Genomic DNA, 25,491 nt, shown 5'->3' with positions numbered 1-25,491 from the left:
CACCGTGAGACCTTCCTCCGATATCGAGAAGAGTTGAGTCTCCTCGAGGCCGAAGCCAAAGAGCTTACTGAGAAGAGAGAGATATACAAACTTCTTAGTGAGTAATGTGAGGGGGAGGTTAAGAGCCTCCGAGCTGAGCTGGAGGTGGCTCAAAAGTAGCATGCCGACTTGGTCGAGCAGGTAAAAATATTTGAGGTTAGTGATGAAGAGCTAAGCTCGGTGACTAACGGCCGGAATCTGCAGGTCCAACAAAACATCGATCAACTGCGAGCTGAGATGGATATTGTCAAGGCCGAGACCGATGAATGGAGGGGCAGGATGGATCGTCTGGCCTTGGAAAAAGAGGTTGCTCGGGCGCAACTGACTTCGGCCGAGGTCCAGCTTCGAGAAGCAAAGGAAAAGGTCGAGGTGCAGGACAAAAAGGTTGAAGAGCTCTAGTCTCAGCTAAGTTCGGCTGTCTCTGATCTAAAAGTTATGGCCAAGGAACTAGAAACGGCCTAGTCAGCAGCCCCGGTGGTTAAAGCCAACGCCGACGAGATGGTGGCCCAATATAAGGCCGATGCCGAGGCAGCCCAGGACCGCTTGAAGGACATTGTTGATTATCAGAAGCGACAGTCGTTAAGAGAGGCCCTCGATGAGATTCATGCTTGGGGTTTCGATCTATAGGCCGAGATTGAAGCCGCTAAGAGGCTCGAGGCCGAGGCCAAGAAGTTGGCCTACCGAAGAAGAAGAAGAAGAAGAAGAAGAAGAAGAAGAAGAAGAAGAAGAGGGCTCTGATGGACCCGGAGGTGGAGAAGACCAGGCTATTTAGATGCCTTTATTAAAACATATTTGCTTTTTTATTTTTTTGTACTTGTGTACTTTTGTATTTTTGTTAGGGCTATTTGGCCTTTGTAAAGACTGTATATAATATACAAGGCTTTGCTTTTCCCTTCGACAGTTTAAGAATTTCGCTTTCCTTTCCTTTATTCATTATGTTTTGCAAAGATCTAAATGCCTTAGCATAGAATAGTTAAGTCATGTTCGGAGGTTCGAACAAGCCTTACCTTAGACATTATTTTGTTTAAGGCATCGTGGGGGTTCGGTATGACCATAAACGTTTTTCCCCAAATTACTTATGATGTTTTAGATTATAATTTGCCGAAGGTAGCCTTTAGAACCGGTTATGAAATTTTGAAGGCCTTGTTTTTTTTTATGGTCCTCGGACGTCTCCAAGCCATTTTAATATGGTCGTAGCCTTTAGCTCGGGTGTTGCCCAGTGGGCTTGTTACCCCGAGTTTTTCGGGCTTTCCTAAGATAACAGTTTCCGAATGGGAATGGCCATAGCCTTTAAGGTTCGGGCGTTGCCTAATAGGGCTTGTGCCCTCGGGCTTTCTCAGCCCGAGTCGTCCGAGTTTATTTTTGGACGATAGTCCCCGATTGGGAGTGATCATTTGAACTTGGGTAAAGGTGGCCCTTGGGCTCAATACCTTTAAGGGATCGGATGTAGGAAATTCCTTAAGAGGAAAAAAGAAAAAAGAGAAATTCTTTAAGGGACAAGATATTTACCCGCAAGGTAGAAAATTCTTTTTATTCTTGTGAGTAATAATTACACATGTGTACAAGTTTTATGCCAGGTCTCGAGCAGTGTATGCCGGCACAGTTAATTTGACTGTTTGGACCTTACAGTAAATCATATCGATCGAGTCGAGACCATTCAATCATAAAGTTTCCTTCCTTGTTAAAGTCGTTATCCGAGGGTGATGCCCCCTAGTGTTCGGGGCCGAGCGTAGAGAGGCCTCGAATACTGTTGTCATGATTTTCGATACCGATTCGTAACCGGGCTTCAATTCTAAGTTGGCACGATTTATTGTTGCCTCTTTAAAAACCTTGCTGGAAAACTCATTTGGGAAAAAACCGGTTCAAGGGAAAATGAGTGCAACGCGTGCTTTTAGGCCTAAAGATTGTATCGTTCTTTGATGATTGCCTGCAAGTGTTAGTTCGTAATGTAAATAAATAAAAGGAAATGAATGGGATCGTACCTTAACAGTAGTATCGCTTCAAGTGAGTTATGTTCTAGTTGTTCGGTAGTTTCTCACCGTTCATTGTTCCGAGCTTGTATGATCCTTTACCGGTGATCTCGATAATTTGATAAGGTCCTTCCCAGTTCGGCCCGAGATTTCCTTCGTTTGGGTTCCGGGTGTTTAGTATGACCTTCCTTAATACTAATTCCCCGACATTGAAGTGTCGAAGGTTGGCCCTTCGATTGTAATATCTCTCGATCCGCTGTTTTTGGGCAGCCAACCGGACAAGGGCTTCTTCGCGCCTTTCCTCTAATAGATCTAGGCTCGTGTTCATAGCCTTGTCATTTGATTCCTTTGTTGTGTATCGGAACCTGAGACGTGGTTCTCCGACTCGTATTAGAGCTTCGGCACCATAAACCAGTGAGAACATGGTGGCCCCAAAACTGGACTTCGAGGTCGTACGGTATGCCCATAAGATTTCGGGCAAGATCCCCTTCCATTTTCCTTTGGCGTCGGTCAATCTCTTCTTAAGGTTTTGGAGTATTGTTTTATTGGTCGATTCTACTTATCCGTTCTCACTAGGGTGGTAGGGTGTTGATAGGATCCTTTTGATCTTATGATCTTCGAGAAACTTGCTAACTTTTCTGCCGATGAATTGTTTCCCATTGTCGCACACGATCTCGACCGGCATTCCAGACCGGCATATGATGTGGTCCCAAATGAAATCGATGACTTCCTTCTCCCTGATCTTTTCGTATGCCTGGACTTCTATCCATTTAGAAAAATAGTTAGTCATAAACAATATAAATTGAGCCTTACCGGATGCCCACGGAAGGGGTCCAACGATATCCATCCCCACTTCATGAACGACCATGGTGACAAAACCGAATGCAACATCTCCCTGGGCTGGTGAATCATCGGAGCGTGTCTTTGACATTCATCATATTTTCGTACAAACTCCTTCGCGTCCTTTTCCATATCGATACAGTAATAGCCATCTGTGATCACTTTTCGAACCAATGATTTGGCGCCTGAATGATTTCCACAGGTGCCTTCGTGGATTTCCCTCAAAACATACTTGGTGTCCCCTGGTCCTAGGCATATCGCGAGTGGGCCATCAAATGTTCTTCTAAACAGGGTTCCCTCTTAGGACAGGCTAAACCGAGCTGCCTTTGTACATAGGGCCCTCGATTCTTTAGGATCTGACGACAGTTTTCCGTCTTTAAGTATTCTATATATTTATTTCTTCAGTCCCAAGTTAGGCTCGTTGAGAATCTCGACATGACCTTATTCCACTACCAATCTCATAAGTTGTACTACTGCCCCCGAGTTGAACTCGTTGTCCTCTACCGATCACCCTAGGTTAGCAAGGGCATCAGCCTCACTTTTTTTATCCCGAGGTACGTGTTGCACAATCCATTCTTTGAATTGATATAATGTTACCTGCAATTTATTCAGATACCTTTGCATTCGTTCTTCTCTAACCTCGAACGTCCCATTAACTTAGTTTACCACAAGGAGGGAGTCGCACTTAGCTTCTAGACCTGCAATCATGGCCTCATACTCGACCTCATTGTTAGTCAATTTCATAGTCCTAAAATATTGTCTAACTACATTGCTTGTTGGCGGCTTCAATACGATGCCAAGATCGGACCCTTTTGCGTTTGAGGCGCCGTCCGTAAAGAGGGTCCAGATCCCCGAGGAGGTTCTTGAGTTGATTAATAACTCTCTTTCGACCTCGGGTATTAGGGCCCAGCGTAAATTCGGCCATAAAGTCTGCCAAAATTTGAGACTTAAAGATAGTCCGGGGTCGATATTCAATATCGTACCCACTGATTTCCACGACCCATTTGGCCAACCGGCCCGAGAGCTCGGGCTTATGCATAAAATTCCTCAATGGGTAAGTAGTCACAACACATATGGGGTGACACTAGAAGTGTGGTTTTAGCTTTCTAGAGGCGTTTAGCAAAGCGAGCACCAGCTTTTCTAGGTGAGGATACCTAGTTTCGGCCTCACTTAGGGTCCTGCTAACATAGTAAATTGGAAATTTCATACCTTGCTCTTCCCGGACCAGGACTCCACTTACCGCTATCTCTGATACTGCCAATTACAAGTATAGTTGTTCGTCTATCTTCGGCGTGTGGAGCAGCGGTAGGCTCGATAGATACCGCTTGAGTTCCTCCAAGGCATGTTGGCACTACGGGATCCATGAGAAGTTATTCTTCTTCTTCAATAGTGTGAAGAACCGGTGGCTCTTTTCGGAGGACCTCGAGATGAATCGCCCAAGGGCGGCTATGCGCCCGGTTAATCTTTGCACGACCTTCACATTGTCCATAACTGTGATATCTTCGATGTCTTTGATCTTGTCGGGGTTGATCTGGATTCCCCGATTGGATACCATGAATCCGAGGAATTTACCTGACCCAACTCCAAACGCATATTTCTCCAGGTTCATCTTCATATTGTATTTCTTCAATATGCTGAAGGTTTCCTGTAAATGTTTCAAATGATCCTCTGCTCGCAGGGACGTAACCAACATATCCTCAGTATAAACCTCCATTGATTTTCCTATTTGTTCTTCGAACATCCGATTTACTAGGCATTGGTAAATGGAACTGGTATTTTTTAACTCGAATAGCATCACGTTATAACAGTAGGTGTCGTATTTAGTGATGAAGGAGGTTTTTTCCTGGTCAGATTCTCCTAAGAGAAGCTTTAGCCTGAGTCCATCCGTATTTGGTTGTACCTGGAGTAGGCATCGAGAAAACTGAGGATCTCGTGGTCGGCCGTGGCATCGATCATGCGATCGATGTTGGGCAAAGGGAAAGAGTCCTTGGGACATGCCTTATTCATATACTTATAGTCTACACACATTCTTAATTTATTCCCTTTTTAAGGGACTACCACTACGTTCGCTAACAAATCGGGGTATTTAACCTCCTGAATGGAACCTATTTTAAGGAGTTTAGATACCTCGTCCTTGATGAAAGAATGTTTGATCTCGGACTGGGGTCTCCTTTTCTGCTTCATCGGATGGGATTTCGAGGCTTAGCTTATGAGTGGTTATTTCTGGCGGGATCTCTGTCATGTCAAGGTGGGACAAAGCCAAACAATCTATGTTAGCTATAAGAGACTGAATGATTTTTTTCCTGAGCTCGGGATTTAACCCCGTGCCTAGGTATACCTTTCGATCGGGTAGGTGCTCGACCAATATGACATGTTCCAGCTCCTCGATCATTGATTTAGTTTCATCGGAATCATAGGGGGCTATAAAAGACATAGGTACCCCGTAATCATAATCATCGTCTTCATCAGTCCCTTGTTTCTCCGATTGGGTCGGAGCTGGTGTCGGTAATTGCTATTTAGTTTCTGGCTTTGTGACCAAACTTGACCCATTTGTCGTTGCAAGTGCGGATATCAGAATTGTCTCTTCAACCGCAAACATCTCCTTTGCGGTTGGCTGTTCTTCGAAGATTGTTTTAATTTCGCCTGGTGTTGGGAATTTTAACAATTGGTGCATAGTTGAGGGTAATGTCCTCATGTTGTGGATCCATGGCCTTCCGAGCAAAGCGTTGTACCTCATTTCCCCTTCGATCACATAAAACTTAGCTTCCTGGATGGTCCCGACGGTGTTCACCGATAACGTTATATCACCCTTAGTGGTTTCACATGCCATGTTGAATCCGTTTAGAACTCGGACTGCAAGCACGATTTGATCTTGTAGACCGAGTTGCTCCATGACCCTCGATCGGATGATGTTGGTCGATCTACCTGAATCAATTAGCACACGTTTAACCCGAATTTTACTTACGAGTACAGATATTACCGTGTATGATTGTGGGGCTGCACGATCCCTTCCGCATCCTCGTCGTTGAAAGACAAGATTCCTTTCGGTATGTAATCTCGAGTTCGTTTCTCCCTTATGATGGACACTTTGGTGCGTTTCAACATCGGTCCCTGAGGGACATTGACCCCACCAATGATCATGTTAATGATGTGTTGAGGTTTTTCTTGTTCACTTTGTTTGTTAGAATCCCTATTCCTAAAATGATTCTTGGCTCGGTCGCTCAGGAATTCTCGAAGATGCCCGCTGTTGAATAGTCATCCTACTTCATCTCTCAACTATCGGCAATCCTCCGTTCTGTGGCCGTGAGTGCCGTTATATTTAAACATATGGTTAGGATCCCTTTGGGATGGATAAAATTGTAGAGGTCGAGGCCATTTGGTATCTTTGATGCGTCCAATAACTGATACAATGACGCCAACATCGACATTAAAGTTGTATTCTGATAACCTCGGTGCTTCTTTAGGCCCGATGGGCCTGTCGAAGCTATTTTTGCTCATGAGTCCCTGGTTGTTCTGACCTCGATCACTTCACTTTTCATTTCTCATAGAGTTCCGCCCGGACCCACTGCTTCTTCGGTCTCCATTATACTGCTGGTACCGATCCCTGTTTGGTCTCAGTTTACGATCGATGTCTCTCTTGACTCTGTCGATGTTTCTGACGTGATAAACAGACTCTGAAGGGGCTCTGAGTTTATCATCTTCCACTCTGATCTTCGATTGATACCGGCTATGCAAGTCGGCCCAAGTAATAGCTGAATATTCTATTAGGTTTTGTTTCAACTGCTGTGAAGCCACCGAGCTTCGAACGTTGAGCCCTTGGGTGAAAGCCTGAACGGCCCAATCATCAGCGACATGTGGCGGGTTCATTCGTTCCATTTGAAACCGGGACACGAACTCTTTGAACATCTCGTTATCCTTCTGTTTTCCTTTGAAAAGGTCTGATTTTCTAGTTTCGGCCTTGATGGCTCTGGCGTGTGCTTTCACGAAAGAATCCGAAAGCATAGCAAATGAATCAATAGAATTAGGAGGTAAGTTGTGATACCATATCATAACCCCTTTTGACAAGGTCTCTCCGAACTTCTTCAATAGGACAGACTCGATCTCATCATCCTCCAAGTCGTTCCCTTTGATGGCACATGTGTAAGAGGTTACATGCTCATTTGGGTCGGTTGTTTCGTTATACTTGGCAATCTCGGGAATGCGGTATTTCTTAGGGATCGGCTTCGGAGCCGCGCTCGGAGGAAAAGGTTTTTGCACGAACTTCTTGGAATCCAGGCCTTTCAATATTGGCGGTGCTCCTGGGATCTGGTCTATCCTGGAATTGTAGGTTTCCACCTTTTTGTCATTAGTTTCGATTTTCTTCTCCCCCGATTCTATCCGTTTTGTCAGCTCTTCGAGCATCTTTATGATCTCTGGATTAGCCCCCGATTCATATTCATTTGACCTTTCTGCGACCGGTTCATCCCTATGGGTGACTTCCCGGGGTGGATCGGGTTAAAAAATGCCACAATTATGAGTGCTACGAGCAATAGAGGCGATTTTTTAAAACCCTCACGACGATCCCCACAAATTGAAATTTTAATTTGTGGAGGTTTTCAGAGACAATTAATGCGATTTATAACCTCCAAAAAATAATACCAATATTTTAAAAAATATTACTTGTGGGGGTTTATAACCCCCTTAATATGATCTCGCTGTTTAAAAAAAATAATGAAATATGAAATTAAATAAATAATTTTATTGAATAACTTATAACATAAATCAAACTCCATTACAAATAACCATAATAACAATTAACAAACATCAAATGCTCAAATCCTTATAAAACTAAACTAATACTAACTCATGCAAGGTAACTCAAAATATTTATCATTCGGAATGGAAACTTATAGTACTATGTATTTGCTTGGTGATTTGTATTGTTGTCACCCGATAATTCTTTTGATGTCACCCGATGATCTTCTTACTCCACAATTAAAGTAGACTCACCATAAAGTTGAAATAATAAAATATAAATATTTTATGAGAAACTTGAAGGCCCTACTATTTCTCTGATGATATGTCAATCAAAGTAGACTCCAAAATGTTCAAATTTAGTTACAGAGAAAAGGAAAAGTACTGGTTACATAAAAAAGAAACAAAATAGAAATTTTCTTGCAGATAAATCTGCCACTTGATTTAAAAAGGGCATTATGCTAAAGTTGTTAAAAAGTCACATGGCAAGAGCTTAATTACATATTTATTTCCTCGTGTATCATCACAAAACACAGTTGCACAAACACCACTGCCTTTCTAGCTTTAAAAAAAATATTACTGCCAAAATATAGTTAAACTCAATTGGCTAACACTTGAATTAAATTAAAGTATTATAAGTTGGTAATCCAGCACAATGACTAACAAAGTAAAACTTGCATTAAAATCAAAGCTAACAGCATCTCGGAAATTAAAGTAGAAGAAAATAATATACTAACAAAATAGGATTGGTAAACTAATAATTAGTTAAACAAAATCAAACCAATGCCAAAACCATTTAAAGTTAACATCAAACAAAGTGAAGTCAATTTTAACAATGGGACTTTGACAACAAAATATGGTTAAACTAATTATGTAATTTGTACCTGTGCATCAATTAATATGTTGGAAATGAAGATAAATAAATGTTATACAAATAAATGTGGCATTTTTCAACCTCATAAGTCTACCCATTCAGAGCACTTTGTGCCAGAACAATTATGCACTCTGAATGGAGCTCAGCAGAGGACTAAATATTCAAACATGTAGATGTCAATGATTCAACATCAATCCTACAAAACCAGTACACGTTAAAGAATCAAAGAGGTGAACTTCTTCAATGTCAAAATCAAATTGACGATTATAAATTTCTTAAGAAGCTACAATTACATAATACATGTAAGAGACAAACTACTGATCAAAAACCTTAAGCAGTCCTTTTAACTTACATGCTGGAGCACAGTTTCTTCCAACCTTACTCTGGAATTTATGATAGACACCGTTATTTTTATGGATTATTTCACTATGTTTCAAACTTTGCTTCCGCTTTTGTTTCCTTGATTATTAGTAATTTAAAAATGGTTTAAAAATTGGTTAACATTATTCTAACATTGGCTTGCCTAGCAAGTGAAATGTTAGGCGCCATCACGGTCCGAAGGAAGAAATTTCGGATCGTAACAAACTCTCGAAACGACCGGTCGGATCGTTACACTTGTTTAGCACTTGTAACGTTACAATTGAATTGTGACATCTTTATTTCTAATTTGGTCCCTTACCATGGGCATGGCTGGCTATGGTTGCATATATAACAGAGACTGTCATTTTTTTTGGGTACTATTTTGCATAACTACAGAGTATTGAAATATTATGAATCCAAAAGAAGCATTTACATTGAGCTGATGTCTACTAGCATGAGATTGAGGGATAATTGATTTTGTTGTAGTATTTGTCACACCCTGTTTTTTCGAAGATAAGAAATTTTTTTAATTAAAGTGACATTATTCGAAATGAGTTTATTTATTTAATTATAGTCGCCACTTGGAATATTTATTATGGTGTCCCAAGTCATCGGTTTGTTTTAAAATCCCAAATCGCGGAAATTGACTCTGTTTTAAAATCCGCGAAACACAGAAGATCGGGTAAGGAATTATGTTAAATCGGGGGAAGGTATTAGGCATTTTCTGATTCCGTGATATTAGTACGGTCACTTTAATCATACCTGACTTAATTAATTATTTAAATACATATTTTTAGAACCTATGTGTATTTTACCTTTTACCGCTTTTAATTATGGCGTTATGGACTTATCTTTGAAACAGATCACATGTGCGTAAACCTGTTTTATTTAGTGCACTAAAATCATGTCACGCATACGTGTCCACAATTAATCGCGCTTTATTAATTATTAAGATTGTTTTTGGCCAAAGTCGTGCGAACACGTACTTTGATTTATTTTTGGAATCATAATTATATCACGCGAACATGTACATTATCATGATGATATATTAGAACGCGCCTAAAGCATCCTACCAATATTCATAAGTTAATATTCTAAACTAACTTTGAGATTATTTGTGAAGTGGAATTATGGAAAAAGCATGGTGGACCTGCATAGGTAGTTTTAGGTTTGACAGAAGACTCATCGTGAATCACTACTCTATTGAAGAGGACGAACACCCCACTGTAATTCAAATATAAATTCTGGTGATTTGGTTAATTAAAGGCAAGCAAGGATAATTGATTAAACTTAGCAACGATATTGTAACTAAATCAAGGCAAACTCAGTTTTATGAACTAAGCCCAAATTGAGCCTTCATCACAATTAGTTGGGCCTAGCCATATGAGCCCAGCCAAGTTCCAGGCGCAGCTCTTATGGTTTTCGAATCTGAAGACCCCTGAAATGGGCCAGCCCAATTCCAAGCTCACTACAAGCCTTAAACATAGCCATTTTCGGAATTGGGCTCCGAATGAGGCCCAAATGACAAAGGAGAGAAGTTACGTCCTCATAGGCTCACACGAATAAGAGGAATATATCAATTACACAAAAAGTTCAACCAATTTGAAAAAAACATAATATGAGCAGCATTTGTTGACATATTGATTAGTTACACTCATTAATGAACGGATTTATTACAAATGAAATAAAACAATAAGGAAAGAATAATATTCAAGGAAAAGAGAGAGGTAATTCTTATTGAATTTCGGATCATTTACGATGGGGTAAAGCCCCTCTATTTATAGAGGGAAAAATGACTTAGCCACACAGTAACAAACTCTCTAAAAGATAGACATTCACTCTAAGTACAATTCTATTCATAACACTCCCCCTTGAATGTCTACTTAATAGGTAATGTGCCTTGTTAAAACCTTAACTAATGGGCAAAAAATCTAGTAAAGTAAAAAGAGTACACGTATTTAATAATACGTCTTTTGGTTACCTCGTTAAAAACCTTGAAAGAAAAACCCAATGGGACAAAACCTTGTAAGAAAAAAAGAGTACAACGCGTATTAACTCCCCCTGATGAGAGCATCAATTCACATCTTTAAGCCGACAAAACCTTGTAAGAAAAAAAGAGTACAACGCGTATTAACTCCCCCTGATGAGAGCATCAATTCACATCTTTAAGCCTTCACATCCCGATCTTGTACACTAGCTTCTTGAAGGTTGATGTCGGTAGAGATTTGGTGAACAAATCAGTCATATTATCACTTGAACGAATATGTTGCACATTGATATCACCATTATTTTGAAGATCATGTGTGAAAAATAACTTTGATGAAATGTGCATTGTCGTATCTCCTTTTATGAATCCTCCATTCGGTTGGGCTATGCATGTTGCATTGTCGTCATACAAAATTGTGGTTAGTTTATCACATTTGTCTCGAATAAGATGTATTATTGACCTCAACCGCACACATTCTCGACTTGCTTCATGAATATCAATTATCTCAGCATGATTAGATGAAGTAGCCACGATTGATTGCTTAGTCGATCGCCAAGATATGGCAGTGCCTTCACAGGTAAACACATAGCTTGTTTGAGATCGAGCCTTGTGTGAGTCGGATAAATACCCAGCATCGGAATAAACAACAAGATCGGGACTGAAATTATTGCTATAAAATAATCTCATATCAGTAGTTCCTTTTTGATACTGCAGTATGTGTTTGATTCCACTCCAATGTCTCCTTGTAGAAGCAGAGCTATATCTTGCTAAGACATTAACTGAAAAAGTTATGTCACGTCGTGTAGTATTAGCAAGATACATTAGTGCACCAATTGCACTAAGATATAGTACTTCAAGACCAAGTAGCTCTTCATTCTTTACTTGAGGTCGGAACGGATCCTTATTCACATCAAGTGATCGAACCACCATCTGAGTACTTAATGAATATGCTTCATCCATGTAAAACCGTTTTAATACCTTTTCTGTGTAGGCAGATTGATGAACAAAAATTCTATTTGCCAAATGTTCAATTTTCAAACCGAGACATAATTTTGTCTTTCCGAAATCTTTCATTTCGAATTCCTTCTTTAAATAATCAATTGCCTTTTGGAGTTCTATAGGAATTCCAATAAGGTTTATGTCATCAACATATACGGCAAGTACAACAAATTCTGATGTTATTTTCTTTATAAAAACACATGGGCAAATGGCATCATTTATATAACCTTCCTTTAATAAATAATCACTAAGGCTGTTATACCACATTCTTCCTGATTGATTTAGAGACCATACAAAGATCTTTGTAATTTTATTGAAAATATTTCCCGGGACTTTGAATTATATGCATCGGGAATTTTAAATCCTTCGAAAATTTTCATGTATATCTCATTATCGAGTGAGCCGTAAAGGTAGGTTGTAACCACATCCATTAATTGCATGTCAAGCTATTCATGGACATCAAAACTAATGAGATAACAGAACGTTATAACATCCATAACAAGAGAATACGTCTTTTCATAATCGACATAAGGCCTTTGTGAAAATCCTTGTGCAACAAGGCGTACCTTATATCTTTGTACCTCATTTTCTCATTTCTTTTACGTAAAAGACTCATTTATAGCCAACGGGTTTAACACCATTAGGCGTTTGGAATACAGGCTCAAAAACTTCACGTTTCACAAGTGAATCTAACTCGGATTGGATTACTTCTTGTCATTTTGGCCAATCACGTCTTTGTCGACATTCTTCAACAGATTGAGGTTCAAGATCCTCACTATCTTACATAATGCTAGATGCAACATTGTATGCAAAGACATAATCCACCACTATATCCCATTGTTTCAAATTTGTCTCAATATCGATTGGATTTAATGGTAGTTTCTTATTTTCTTGAGTATCATGCTCAGTGATTTTCTCATGAATCTCAGGATTGGTTAAATCGTGGATTTCTTCATGAAACTCTTTCATAGTGCCATAATGATCATTTGTTTTCCTTTTCCTAGGATTTCGATCCTTAGAACCCAATGGTCTATCACATTTTAGGCGTGCTTTTGACTCGTTAGCTATGACACTAGAAGATTGTCCAACGGGAACATCAATACAGATTGGAACATTCTTTGCAGGAATATGTGATTTTTTTATCCTTTTCAGATCCGTAAATGCGCCTGAAATTTGATTTGATATTTTCTGTAAATGGATAATCTTTTGCACCTCTTTTTACAAATAGAGGCGTGTGGATCAAGATGAGATAATGATGGATTTTTTCATGAAATTTCCCATTTGATTTCACCAATTTCTCCCCCTAATTTTGGAGAAAATACCTCATCGAATCGACAATCTGCAGATCGAGCAGTGAACAAATCTCCCGTTAATATTTTGAGGTAGCGAATAATGGACGGCGATTCAAATCCAACATATATTCCTAACCTTCTTTGGGGACCCATTTTGGTGCGATATGGCGGGGCTACAGGCACATATACTGCGCATCCAAAAATTCGTAAATTGGATATATTAGGTTCATGACCCAAAACTAATTGCAACGGGGAATATTTATGATAATTTGTCGGTCTGAGACGAAGCATTACTGCATGCAAAATGGCATGACCCCAACAGAAGTGGGTAACCTCGTTTTCACGAGTAACGGTCTTGCAATCAATTACAGATGTTTAATTAAAGACTCTGCAAGGCCATTTTGAGTGTGAACGTGAGCTATAGGATGTTCCACGTTTATCCCAATTGATAAGCAATAATCATTAAATACTTGGGATAAAAAATTATCAGCATTATCAAGTCGAATAGACTTAATTGGATTATCGAAAAATTGTGCCCGTAATTGAATTATTTATGCCATTAATTTTACAAATGCGGGGTTGCGAGATGATAATAGGCATACATGAGACCATCTAGAAGACGCATCTATTAAGACCATAAAATATCTAAACGACCCACTAGGTGGGTGAATAGGTCCACAAATATTCTAATCGATAATGTCAAAGTACAAAAGTATTGGAATTAGTAACCTTTTGATTTACAATAGAATGTGCCTCAATTGAACTTATTCTTGTCCAATACAGTCCACTAGACAAAGATGGGAACTTCTCAATAATCCTTTTCTGGCTAGAGACATTTTTGGTAACAATGAGATATTCAAGGTTATTCTCATCTATTGTCTCAATATGATGTCCATTTTGACGGATATCTTTAAAACTCAACAAGTCCTCTTGTACTTGGAGGAGAACATTGCATTATTTATGATAAGCATTGTTCCCTTAGGTAGAGTTATAATAGCTCTTTCAGAGCCTTCAATTAAATTACTACTACTAAAAATTGTAGTAACATCTGCCTTATACATACTTAAATGAGAGAAATATTTCTTCTCTTTGAATATAGTATGTGTCGTATATGAATCAATTAACTAAATATTTTTACAATTAAAACTTGATCCAAGTTTGCTTTGTGAGGTATCCATACTTGATTCACATGGTTTGACATACAAAAAAAATATATGAATAAACATCAGTATTATTAGAGAAAAAGAAAAAATAAATAAAGTTAAATCAATGGTTCAATAATGACTTTTAATGCAATTTCGAACAAACTCTGATTATGATACAAACAATTACATAACTAATAATAATGCAATTATTGTCATATGTTTTAAAAAATGTAATAGTGAACAAATTGACTGTTAACATAACAAGAAGTAAATTTCTCTCTTATCATTCTGCTCCGATTCTTAAAACTTTCCACCAATAATTTTTAATGTAAAACATGCAAGCCTGAACTCATTTTGGTAGACATGGGTTCAGACAGGGGCGGAGCTACAGCAGTGGGTGCAGGTTTAGGCGAACCTTGTTTTTTATTAAAATATTTATTAAATTTATATAAATATATACTGTCGAACCCAGTAACAAAAGGGGTCTTGATTCAATGGTAAGGACTGTGGGTTCGCTGGAAAATATGGGGTTCTATTCCTGTTAAAAACAGTATTTTATTTTAAAATTTAGAACCCACACACTTCAAATCCTAACTCCGCCTCTGATTTCAGTGTACTTCTCAAATATCAAAATTGACGGAGAACTCCAAGTTTTATTAACTATTATTTGACTCATTAATTGTCCAAGAATAAAGAACATTAAGTTCATTTCTTTGGTGTTAGATGTTCTTCGTTTTACTAGCCTCTTTCGTCTGTTTAGTACTTAACCAATTATCAATTTGTTGTTTTGCTAGTCAACAGAAAAGTTAAGTAAACCAAATCAATAACAAATAATGATTAATCAAAACAAAGTCAGATAGAACGAAAGCTTTATTAAATAAACGACTATCGCTAAACTAATTGAAAAACTAGTATTGATGTAAAGACTATGATTACATGATCTTTATTCACTAACTACTATGAATAGATAAAAATCAAACTACTCAATCATTTTTAATCACGGATCTATCACCAATCAAGTGGTCTATTTTTCCATTAGGGTGCTCAAAACAATCTGTCACATCCAAGTGGGTGATGTCAAATTCATTGTCATAGACAAAATTAGCTTCAGGGTCTTTATTCTTTAGAGGTGCTTGATAAAACTCAACCAAATGTCTTGGTCAGTTTCTGAACCATTTGCCTTGGCTTCTCATCTTTCCCTTTCCACTTTTGGTGGTTATTTTTCTTTGGGGGATGATTAATACCAGAAAATTTTCTTCCTTGTCCGCGGCCGCGGCCACGACCACGAATAGGGTCACGACCTTTTTCACGCTTAGCATAATGGGAATACACCTCATCCACTTCAGGCAATAGTGTAGACCCAATAGGTCGATTATCGTGATTTCTCTTGAGCAGGTCATTGTTTCGTTGAGCCATAAGGAAAGGAGAAATCAACTCAAAATACTTCTTGAAACCTTTCTCTCGGTACTGCTATTGCAGGACCATATTGGAGGCATGAAACGTTGTGAACGTTTTTTCAAGCATATGATAGTTAGTTATACTATCTCCACAAAGTTTCCATTTAGAAGTAATTCTGAACATCGCCGAATTGTATTAAGAAACAGACTTATAGTCTTGGAGCCTCAGATGAGCCAATCATATCGTGCTTGTGGAAGTGTGACCAACTTTAAGTTGTCCTATTTTTCCTTAAGACATTTCACAAAATAAGTGGATCTTTGACGGTGTGATATTCTATTTTCAACCCTTCATCAAGGTGATGGAGCAAGAAAATCAAGGTCTTAGCACAATCTTGGGTAGATGCTTTATTTTTATCTTTAATGGTGTCTCCAAGACCCATTGCATCTAAATGGATTTCAGCATCCAACAACCACGACATATAGTTCTTGCCCGAAATTTTAAGGGCAACAAACTTTCGTTTCATAATATCAAACATTATTAAAAGAGTAGAAAAATTATACCTTAAGTCTTCTCAAAGAGTTTCTTGAGACGGTAGAGTCTCGTGCTGATAACGTGAAATAAAACAATAAGGAAAGAATAATATTGCAAGGAAAGAGAGGTAATTCTTAATGAATTTCAGATCATTTACAATGAGGTAAAGCCCATCTATTTATGGGGGGAAATGACTTAGCCACAAAGTAACAAACTCTCTAAATGATAGACATTCACTCTAAGTACAATTCTATTCATAACAACAAACCTGTTTTCAACTCATTTTTACACCCAAAAAAAACTATCCATAAGAAATAGTCTCCAAATCCTAAACTAAATAACAACGTAACTGAGATCAAATCAAAATACAAACGAACTCCTCCATATTTCTTCTTCAAAATTCCAGATCTATATAGCACTGGTCAATACATTACTACTGGATATGGACATTTCTTCAACTTCAAACCAACCTAAAAATCTCAATTCTAACTTCACTTTAACTGGTCAACATATATAATTTAAAATATTTCCATGATTACTACATCATGAACACTCATGTTCAGATTTATACTAGTTCTATATGCTGAAATTTCAGATCCAGTTCTACTCGCAAACAAACATGGCAGATAATATTCAATCAAACACATAAATGACTAAACTACTTTAAGGAACATTTATCAAACATATAGTCGACCCATGATTGCAAGTCTGATGATATTATAGCATTTGAGTACTGTTATATCGAAGGAGAGTATCCGTACCTTAACAACAGCCAAAGCAACAAGGAAGAAGGAAAATATAACTCCAATTTTTTAAAAGTGCAGCTAGAAATCAGATTCAACCACAACTTGACAACACAACAACAAATAGCAGAAATAGAAACTGCACTGAACTTCAATCCCAAAAATATGAGGCCAAATAGCTGTAATTGAAGCAAACTGAGAAGAATTCCTTTTTTATATAGCTTTTTCTCATATTTTCTGAAATTTTAACGCTGAAATTCCAGAACTTTTGCGTGAAAATGAGAGTAAAGATGAGTGAAAGGAAAATGTGTCTGAAAATGCAGGAATTAATATGTCCTAAAATCTGTGGGAGGGGTGTCTTTTATAGCAAAATGAGAGAATGATCTGAAAATAATGACAACTCTAAAAAATAGGGGAAAAGGCATCTTTCTCTAACAGATTTTGTATAACTGTCCCTTTCAGATGTTCCTCTTTTTCCTTCCAGCCCCCCCCCCCCTGTATTTTAAACCTTAAGTTCTCTTTTGACCTAATTTCTATTGTTTTATTGCTTTTTGGCCCCAACTAATCTCTTCTGGAACCTTTCCAACAAATAATAAAAAGATTCAATCAAAATATTTAATTCTCCAATTACCCTTTTAAGCCTTGTCAAGTACCCTTCATTATTTTAGTATTTGCAAATCACAGACTTCTTTTACTTGTATTTACTTTTGTTACCTTTTAAACTCACCCAACCTCACACGTTTGGGCCTGGATCAAGTGATATTAGCCCAATGACACCTATCAATACAAGCCCGAATTCCTCAAAGCCCAAACAAGAATCAGGGAACAAAAATATGCAAGAGTTTTAGCTAATTCGACCTTCAATTAACAGATGCAGACGATATACAATCATAGCTGATTAAACATGCATTCAACTAATCTAAAAATCTTTAAATTATCCTAAACCAAAAATCAATTGAACTGATCATTTAACACTACAAGCATATGACAAACATTAAGCATGCTCAAGTAAATAAATCAAAAGAAATTAGGGATAAAAGCAAAGAAATTACCGATGGTGGTCCAACTGTCGGCAAAAGAAACCCGGACAACAACCAATGCCGTGACATGAACACTGGTTCAACGCACGAAAGCGGAACCGGTGCTACACATAACGATATCGATCAACTGGCCGGTAAAAATCAATTGAAGAGGTTGGAGGAATTTGAACCCTAAAGGTCTGCTACCTTGAACGTTCCTTATGTTCTTGGCTTATGGTTCGGACGGCTATGAATGAGGGAGAGAGAATGCGAGAAACTATTTGAAGTTTTCAGATGGGTCAAACAGAAATTGACCAGCTCCCAGCGAACATGAAATCACATTAAAACTAACACCAATCGACAGCTTATGTCAAAATCCATCGTTCGATATAAATTTTAACGTGAAAAGGGGTCAGAATCGGTCAAGAGATGAAAATGGGTGATTTTGCATTTTCGCCAAACCTACATCTAGTAATCGAAGAGATCTAGTGTTCTTTTTGGAAATCTTATGACGGGAGGGGCATGAGGAGGTGATGGGGAGTATGGGGTGAAATTTTGGGAGGATTTAGAGTGCGTCGCCATCGTAGGCGATTTCTGGCAGCGGCTCTGAGCGGATAGTGAGAGAGATGGAGAAATGAAGGGGGGGTCTCATAGGGTTTGGGGGGTATGTTAGGACAATTATAAAGGATTAGGGATTGGAGTTCTCAGCCGTTGGATTAGATCTGATGAATGGTTGTGATTATTTTAAGCCAAAACGAGGTCATTTGGGTTATAGGGGAATTTGACCGCATTATGGAGACTGGGCTTGGGGCGAAATTTGGACGGGTTTTGTAATTTAATTGGGTTGTTGGGCATTGGCCCAATTCGAAAACAAGACTAAACAATTCCATTTTCTCTTCTAATTCCTTTTTCAAAAATAGCCAACTTAATTGAACTCCTAGTTATTCCTCTTTGGCATTACTAAACCACTTATCAACTAATTAAAATTGTGAATCAATTTAAGCCAATCAAATTAAAACATGCAAAGAAAATGACTAATGTAGTAATATTTTTTTGTGATTTTTATTTTATGAATGCAACTAACACGTGATTAATTCCTAAATGCAATTAACACTAAATGAAAGATAAAATATTTTTCGATGATTTTTTATGATTTAAAACTATGCATTTAAAAATATGGTTAAATCCTAAAATGCAACTAAAATGTTAGAATGCAACAAGAATAAAAGATGAAAGTATTTTTGTCATTTTGTGATTTAAGATATTCCTAATTAGGCAAAAAAAAAAAAAAAGCAACCAACTACAATAAAATGCAAACAACAAATAGAGAAATATTTTTACAAAAATCTAAGCTAATTAGAAAACTATTTTGGGGGCTTTTTAGGAATAATTTTATGTAGGGCAAAAATTAGGTGCTCACAGCTGCCCCTCTTTACTCGAGAACATGAAGAGTTTTCGGGTAAAGATAAAGTGAGCAATCACGAGTAATTTTTGACCGTTAGATAATCCATGGGAAGCATTTTGGAAAAGTTTGATCAAACATTGCTTCTCATGTTACCTACATATCCTTAGCTATAAAGGAATCACGTCATTGTAGTTCTGGAATTTTGGTAGCTGGGACTACCGAAAAGCTGTGATTTCACTGTTGTTGCTACTGTTACTGCTTGCTGAACTCCTTATTACACCAAAATCAAAATCAAAAGAAACTAAACAAGCCTATCAGCTATGAGTTATAAGATTCCTATCTATAAGTCTTTTGAAGCTTGATCTTGAGTCTTGACTGGTTCTTCACGTAAACTCTAATATGAACCATGATGCTTGATAGCTGGAGGTGCTAGTTCATTATTCTATGGCTTCTTCTAACCAAAAAGAGACCTTCAATGCTCGTGAATTTAGTCATGTCTTGAGCAGTTCACATCTTTTCCATCCGCTTCTGCATTTTGGATTTACTTCTTTCTTTTCTTTTCTTTATTCCGGATTGAGACATCTACTTTTGGTCATCTCGAACTCTGTGCCTCGAAGTAAAACCTGCTCAGACACCCAAATAAATAAATGAACAAAATTTTTCTGCCCCAATTTTCACTAGGAAAATTTTGTGAGTTATTTGTAACAAAACCTATACTACTTCATGATTGAAAGCAATAAAAGGTCGGGATTGGTGTACCCAGGGAAAATATGATTCTTTGAGAATGGTGTACCCTGATTGTTTAAATGATGTCTCAACTAAGGATTAGTGTACCTTATGTTGGGAAAATATAGCTAGGGAATGGTGTACCCTACATTTGAAATGATATCAGGGAGTGATGTACCCTACATTTAAGATCAAATCAACTAGGGAGTGGTGTACCCTATATTAGGAAATACAACTAGGGATTGGCGACCCTATACCAGCAAAAACTAGGGAATGGTGTTAGGGAGTGGTGTACCCTGCATTTCGGCTTAATCAAGCAGTAATGATACCAGGGAGTGGTGTACCCCGCATTCAAGATAAATTGGTAATGATATTAGGGAGTGGTGTACCTTGCATTTAAGCTCAATCAACTAGGGAGTGGTGTACCCTATGTTGGAAAATACAGCTAGGGATTGGTGTACCCTATACGGGTAAGGAGTCTAGGGAGTGGTGTACCCTATGCCTAAAATATCATCAACTAGGGAATGGTGTAACCTATGTTGGAAAACACAGCTAGGGGTTGGTGTACCTTATACTGGTAAGGCGACTAGGGAGTGGTGTACCCTATGTCTAAAATACCATCAACTAAGGAATGGTGTATCCTACGTTGGAAAATACGGCTAGGGATTGGTGTACCTTATACTTGTAAGGAGACTAGGGAGTGGTGTACCCTATGTGTAATAATGATATCAGGGAGTAGTGTACCATGCATTTAAGTCTATCAATAAAGATATTAGGGAATGGTGTACCCTGCATTTAAGATCAACTCAACTAGGGAGTGGCGTACCCTACGTTGGAAAATACAGCTAGGGATTGGTATATCATATACTGGTAATGAGACTAGGGAGTGGTGTACCCTATATCTAGGATATTATCAACTAGGGAATGGAGTACCATATGTTGGAGAACACAACTAGGGATTAGTGTACCCTATACTGGTAAGGAGACTAGGGAGTGGTGTACCCTATGTCTAAAATATTATTAGGGAGTGGTGTACCCTGCATTTAAGCTCTATCAATAAAGATATCAGGGAGTGGTGTACCCTGCATTTAAGATCAACTCAACTAGGGAGTGGTGTACCCTACGTTGGAAAATACAGATAGGGATTAGTGTACCCTATACTGGTAACGAGACTAAGGAGTTGTGTACCCTATGTATAGGATATCATCAACTAGGGAATGATGTACCCTATGTTGGAAAACATAACTAGGGATTGGTGTACCCTATGATGGTAAGGAGACTAGGGAGTGGTGTGCCCTATGTCTAAAAGGTCATCAACTAGAGAATGGTATACCCTACATTGGATAATTCAGCTATGGATTGGTGTATCCTATACTACCATGATTTTGAATTTTCTTTCTTTTTATTTTTTTCTTTTTCATTTTATTTAGAGAATGAGTAAAAGGCAGGAAAGAATTTTGAGAAGACTTCCCTTTTTGGAGTTTTGCTGTTGCGGAGCTGCTTTTAGTCTCTGTGCGGTTTCCTTTTTGGTTGCATCTGCTTCTTGCAATGTTGTCTTTGGATTGCACATGTTTCTCGTTTTTCAACAAAGAACAATTGTTAATTTAAAACAGTGGTTGGTTTTGTGGCCTTGAGTGCTTCAGCCATTTGATTTCGGCCCATATTCATTTGATGATGATTTCAGCGGCAACTGGTTGTTTCTTGATTACTGATTACATTTCTGGCCCCATAGAACCTTTGGCTTTTCGAACTTTTGCCATGACGGCCAGTCACGTAACGAGACTTAACCTTTCCAACTTTATTTTGCCTTTGTGAACATTTAATTTTTGACTTATTTCTTCAAAGTTTCAATATGAGAGCATTGGGGAACCTTTGGCTTTTCAAACATTGCAAGACGGTTAGTCACGTGGGACTTAACCTTTTCAACTTTATTTTTCCCTTGTAGGCACTTCAATTTGATTTCCTCATTCCAAGAGTTTTCACTAACAAGACTCTCATTTTTAATTTCTTTACTCACTATCGCCTTACAGTGCATGTGAGGGTTTTTCACCAATAAGACTCTCATTTTATTTATCTCATTTTTGTTGCATTAGATCCATGTAACTGTATCCTCCGATGCTTGAACATTCTCACCGATTGATCGAAAGGACTTGACACGGATTTAGATAAAAGAATTTGGATTGAATTATAATTTTGGAACCTTTTGGGCGAACCATCGCTGAACCGTTGTAACGTTTGCCCCAGTTTTCACTTTTGGGGGAATGTGGATTTTTGTTTTGGTGCAATCAAACCCTAGAGAGAGGTTGCATATATATCCTTTCGGAATCAGGTCGAACGTAGTTCAATTACATGAACTTTGTTTTTGATTTTCTTTTTATTTTCTTTTGTTTTCTTCTCTTTTTTTTTCATTTCATTTTATTTCAATAATAACTTTCAGGTTCCAAAGAGGGTAATCAAAGAAAGGGAACCGGCTCAAAGGGTTTGCAAAGGGTTGATAGTGTTTGGGTAGCGAGAAAGAAAGTCTTCGTCATCCCAATCAGAGATTGTTAAAGCGCTCTCTTTGGCAGCACTCTTGTTACAATGTATGGACCTTTTCAATTTGGAGCAAATTTTCCTTTGGCTTCTTCATGATGCGGGAGAATACGTCTCAGAACGAGTTGGCCCACTTCGAATTTTATGGGCCGCACTTTCTTGTTGTAGGCATGAGCCATTATTTGTTGGTACAACTGCAAGTGAAAAACTGCGGCCATTCACTTTTCATCAATCATAGCCAATTGTTCCAACCTGGTTTTGACCCATTCATCATCCTCGATCTCAGCTTCAACAATGATCCGAAGAGAGTGAATCTCAACTTCTATGGGTATCACGACTTCAGTGCCATAAACCAATATGTAGGGAGTGGCTCCAACTGATGTGCGCACGGTTGTGTGATATCCCAATAGTGCAAAAGGAAACTTTTCATGCCATTGTATGGTACCCTTAACCATTTTCCTAAGGATCTTTCTGATGTTCTTATTTGCAGCTTCAATGACGTCATTAGCTTTTGGCCGATAAGGGGTAGAATTACGATGCATAATTTTAAATTGTTCGCATACCTCCCTCATCAAGTGGCTGTTCAAATTTGTAGCATTATCCGTAATGATAGTTTTAGGAATACCAAAATGATAAATAATATTAGAATGCACAAAGTCCACCACTGCTTTCTTAGTGACGACTTTGAAAGTGACTGCTTCGACTCACTTTGTGAAATAATCAATGGTAACCAAGATGAATCTGTGCCCATTTGAAGCTTTCGGCTCGATTGGCCTAATAACATCCATGTCCCATGCAACGAACGACCAAGGCACTGACATAGGATGCAACTCTGAAGGCGGTGAATGAATTAAGTCACTGTGTATCTGACACTAATGGCATTTAATGGACAAAACTGCAACAATCATTTTCCATGGTCATCCAATAATAACCTGCCTGGAGGATTTTCTTTGCAAGGACATACTCGTTCGTGTGAGGCCCACATACTCCCGAATGCACTTCGTTCATGATCCTTTCATCTTCTCGAGAATCTACACACCTCAAAAGATTCAGATCTGGAGTTCTTTTGTATAGGATCTCTCTACTCAAAAAGAAACTGCTTGGAAGCCTTCTGATAGTTCTCTTTTGATCTCCACTAGCCTGTTCGGGATGTTATTTTATTTTCAAAAACCTTTTGATATCATGATACCATGGCTCACCATCTGGCTCCATTTCAATTACGTTACAATAACCGTGCCTTTCTCGAACCTGAATTTTGAGCTGGTCAATATGAACATTACCCGGGTATAGTAGCATTGAGGCTAAAGTAGCTAGTGCATCTGCTAGCTCATTGTGAAATCGGGGAATATACTTGAATTCGACGGACTTAAACTGTTTACTGATGTCTTCTACATGTTGCCTGTACGGGATGAGTTTGATGTCTCGAGTTTCCCATTCACCTTGGAGTTGCTGGATAATTAAATCAGAATCGTCCATGATTAATAACTCTTGTACATCCAGATCAACCGCCATGTTCATACCCATGATGCGAGCTTCATACTCAGCAACATTGTTTGTGCAAAAGAACAAAAGTCGGGTTGTGGCTGGATGGTGTTGACCTGTGGGTGAGATCAGAATTGCCCCAATCCCTACGCCTTTTATGTTTACAGCCCCATCAAAGAACATTTTCCAGACATTGATGTTCTCTGAAATTACTTCAACCGAGTTTACTTTCTCGTCCGGAAAGTAAGTGCTTAGGGGTTGGTATTGATCATCAACCAGGTTTTTAGCGAGATGATCCGCCAAGGCTTGAGCTTTCATCGCCGTGCGAGTGACATAGACAATGTCAAACTCTGTGAGCAGGATCTGCCATTTTGCTAACCTTCCGTTTGGCATTGGCTTCTGGAATATATACTTCAGAGTATCCATTCTGGTTATGAGGTACGTTGTATAAGCCAACAAGTATTGTCTCGACTTTTGGGCGACCCAAGTTAGGGCACAACAAGTTCTTTCCAACAAAGTGTACTTGGCTTTATAACTGGTGAACTTCTTGCTCAGATAATATATGGCTTGTTTTGTTTTCCCGATTACATCGTGTTCCTCCAGGACGCTGCCGAAAGAATTTTCCAGGACTGTTAGGTATAAGAACAAGGGTTTCCTGGTTCAGGCAAAACCAACATCGATGGATTTGACATATATTCTTTGATTTTATCAAAAGCTTCTTGACACTCATCTGTCTATTTGATTGCCGCGTCTTTCTTCAATAGCTTGAATATAGGCTCACAAGTGGTGGTAAGCTGAGCGATGAATCTGCTAATGTAATTCAATCTCCCTAGCAGCTCGGTGTAGTGACAGACTGCACAACACGAGGATATTGGAGTCCCACGGGGTGGACTTTACCACCTTTCAGTTGTAGGGCAGGGCCCATAGATGGTGGCAGTCTTATCTTCTCGGCAGACCATTAGGTTCTCCTCCTATGACTTGGGATCAGTTTACACGCCTTTTTTTGGACATATATTCCACCATCTCAGAGGGAAGAGTTGTGATTTCAGTTCGAGCATCTACAACAGGGTTAGATGTCGGTGACCGACTATGAGGTGAGATTCTTTGAGTTGTCTCGCCATGCTCTTATGATACTTTCTACCGATGCAGAGAGAGTACGGAGGTTTGTTGCAGGTTTGCACTCTGGTATCCATGCCACCATGGCTCGAGAGGTTGAGTTGGGGACTTCTTACGGGCTAGTTGTGGAGATAGCTCAGAGAAAAAGTAGGAGTGAGAGGTGAGAGAGAAAATTTATCCGGTTTTTAAAAATCCCGGTATTTGAAAAATCCTAAAACTCTGCCGAAGTTTTGAAAAAAAAGAAGAGAAAAGTCATTTCAAAATAAGCCAAAATTTTCAAGTGTCAGGTTTTCCCTGTT

The 25,491-nt window shown here is 38.6% G+C and overlaps 1 protein-coding gene and 1 long non-coding RNA gene across 2 annotated transcripts; both read right to left on the bottom strand.

Moving 5' to 3' along the window:
• Positions 1-16,281: 16,281 nt before the first annotated feature.
• LOC107825273 (uncharacterized) lies at positions 16,282-18,307 on the bottom strand. Its single transcript, XR_001657017.2, has 2 exons — positions 17,965-18,307; positions 16,282-16,639 (listed from the first exon to the last, which is right to left on the bottom strand). It is a non-coding gene; the product is annotated as an uncharacterized LOC107825273 (long non-coding RNA).
• A 5,439-nt stretch (positions 18,308-23,746) lies between these two features.
• LOC107825270 (uncharacterized) lies at positions 23,747-24,259 on the bottom strand. The gene has a single exon (XM_016652100.2). The coding sequence runs from the start codon at positions 24,257-24,259 to the stop codon at positions 23,747-23,749; it is 513 nt and encodes a 170-aa protein (XP_016507586.2).
• Positions 24,260-25,491: the final 1,232 nt, after the last annotated feature.

This window comes from Nicotiana tabacum, chromosome 17 (assembly GCF_000715075.1).
Source record: "Nicotiana tabacum cultivar K326 chromosome 17, ASM71507v2, whole genome shotgun sequence".
In the NCBI taxonomy this organism is placed as follows: domain Eukaryota; kingdom Viridiplantae; phylum Streptophyta; class Magnoliopsida; order Solanales; family Solanaceae; genus Nicotiana; species Nicotiana tabacum.
This window is presented reverse-complemented; position numbering and strand designations above follow the sequence as displayed.

Bases quoted from the DNA above. Each gene is read 5' to 3' on its own strand.
- LOC107825270 (XM_016652100.2), bottom strand. From the start codon at position 24,259: ATGTTCTTTGATGGGGCTGTAAACATAAAAGGCGTAGGGATTGGGGCA.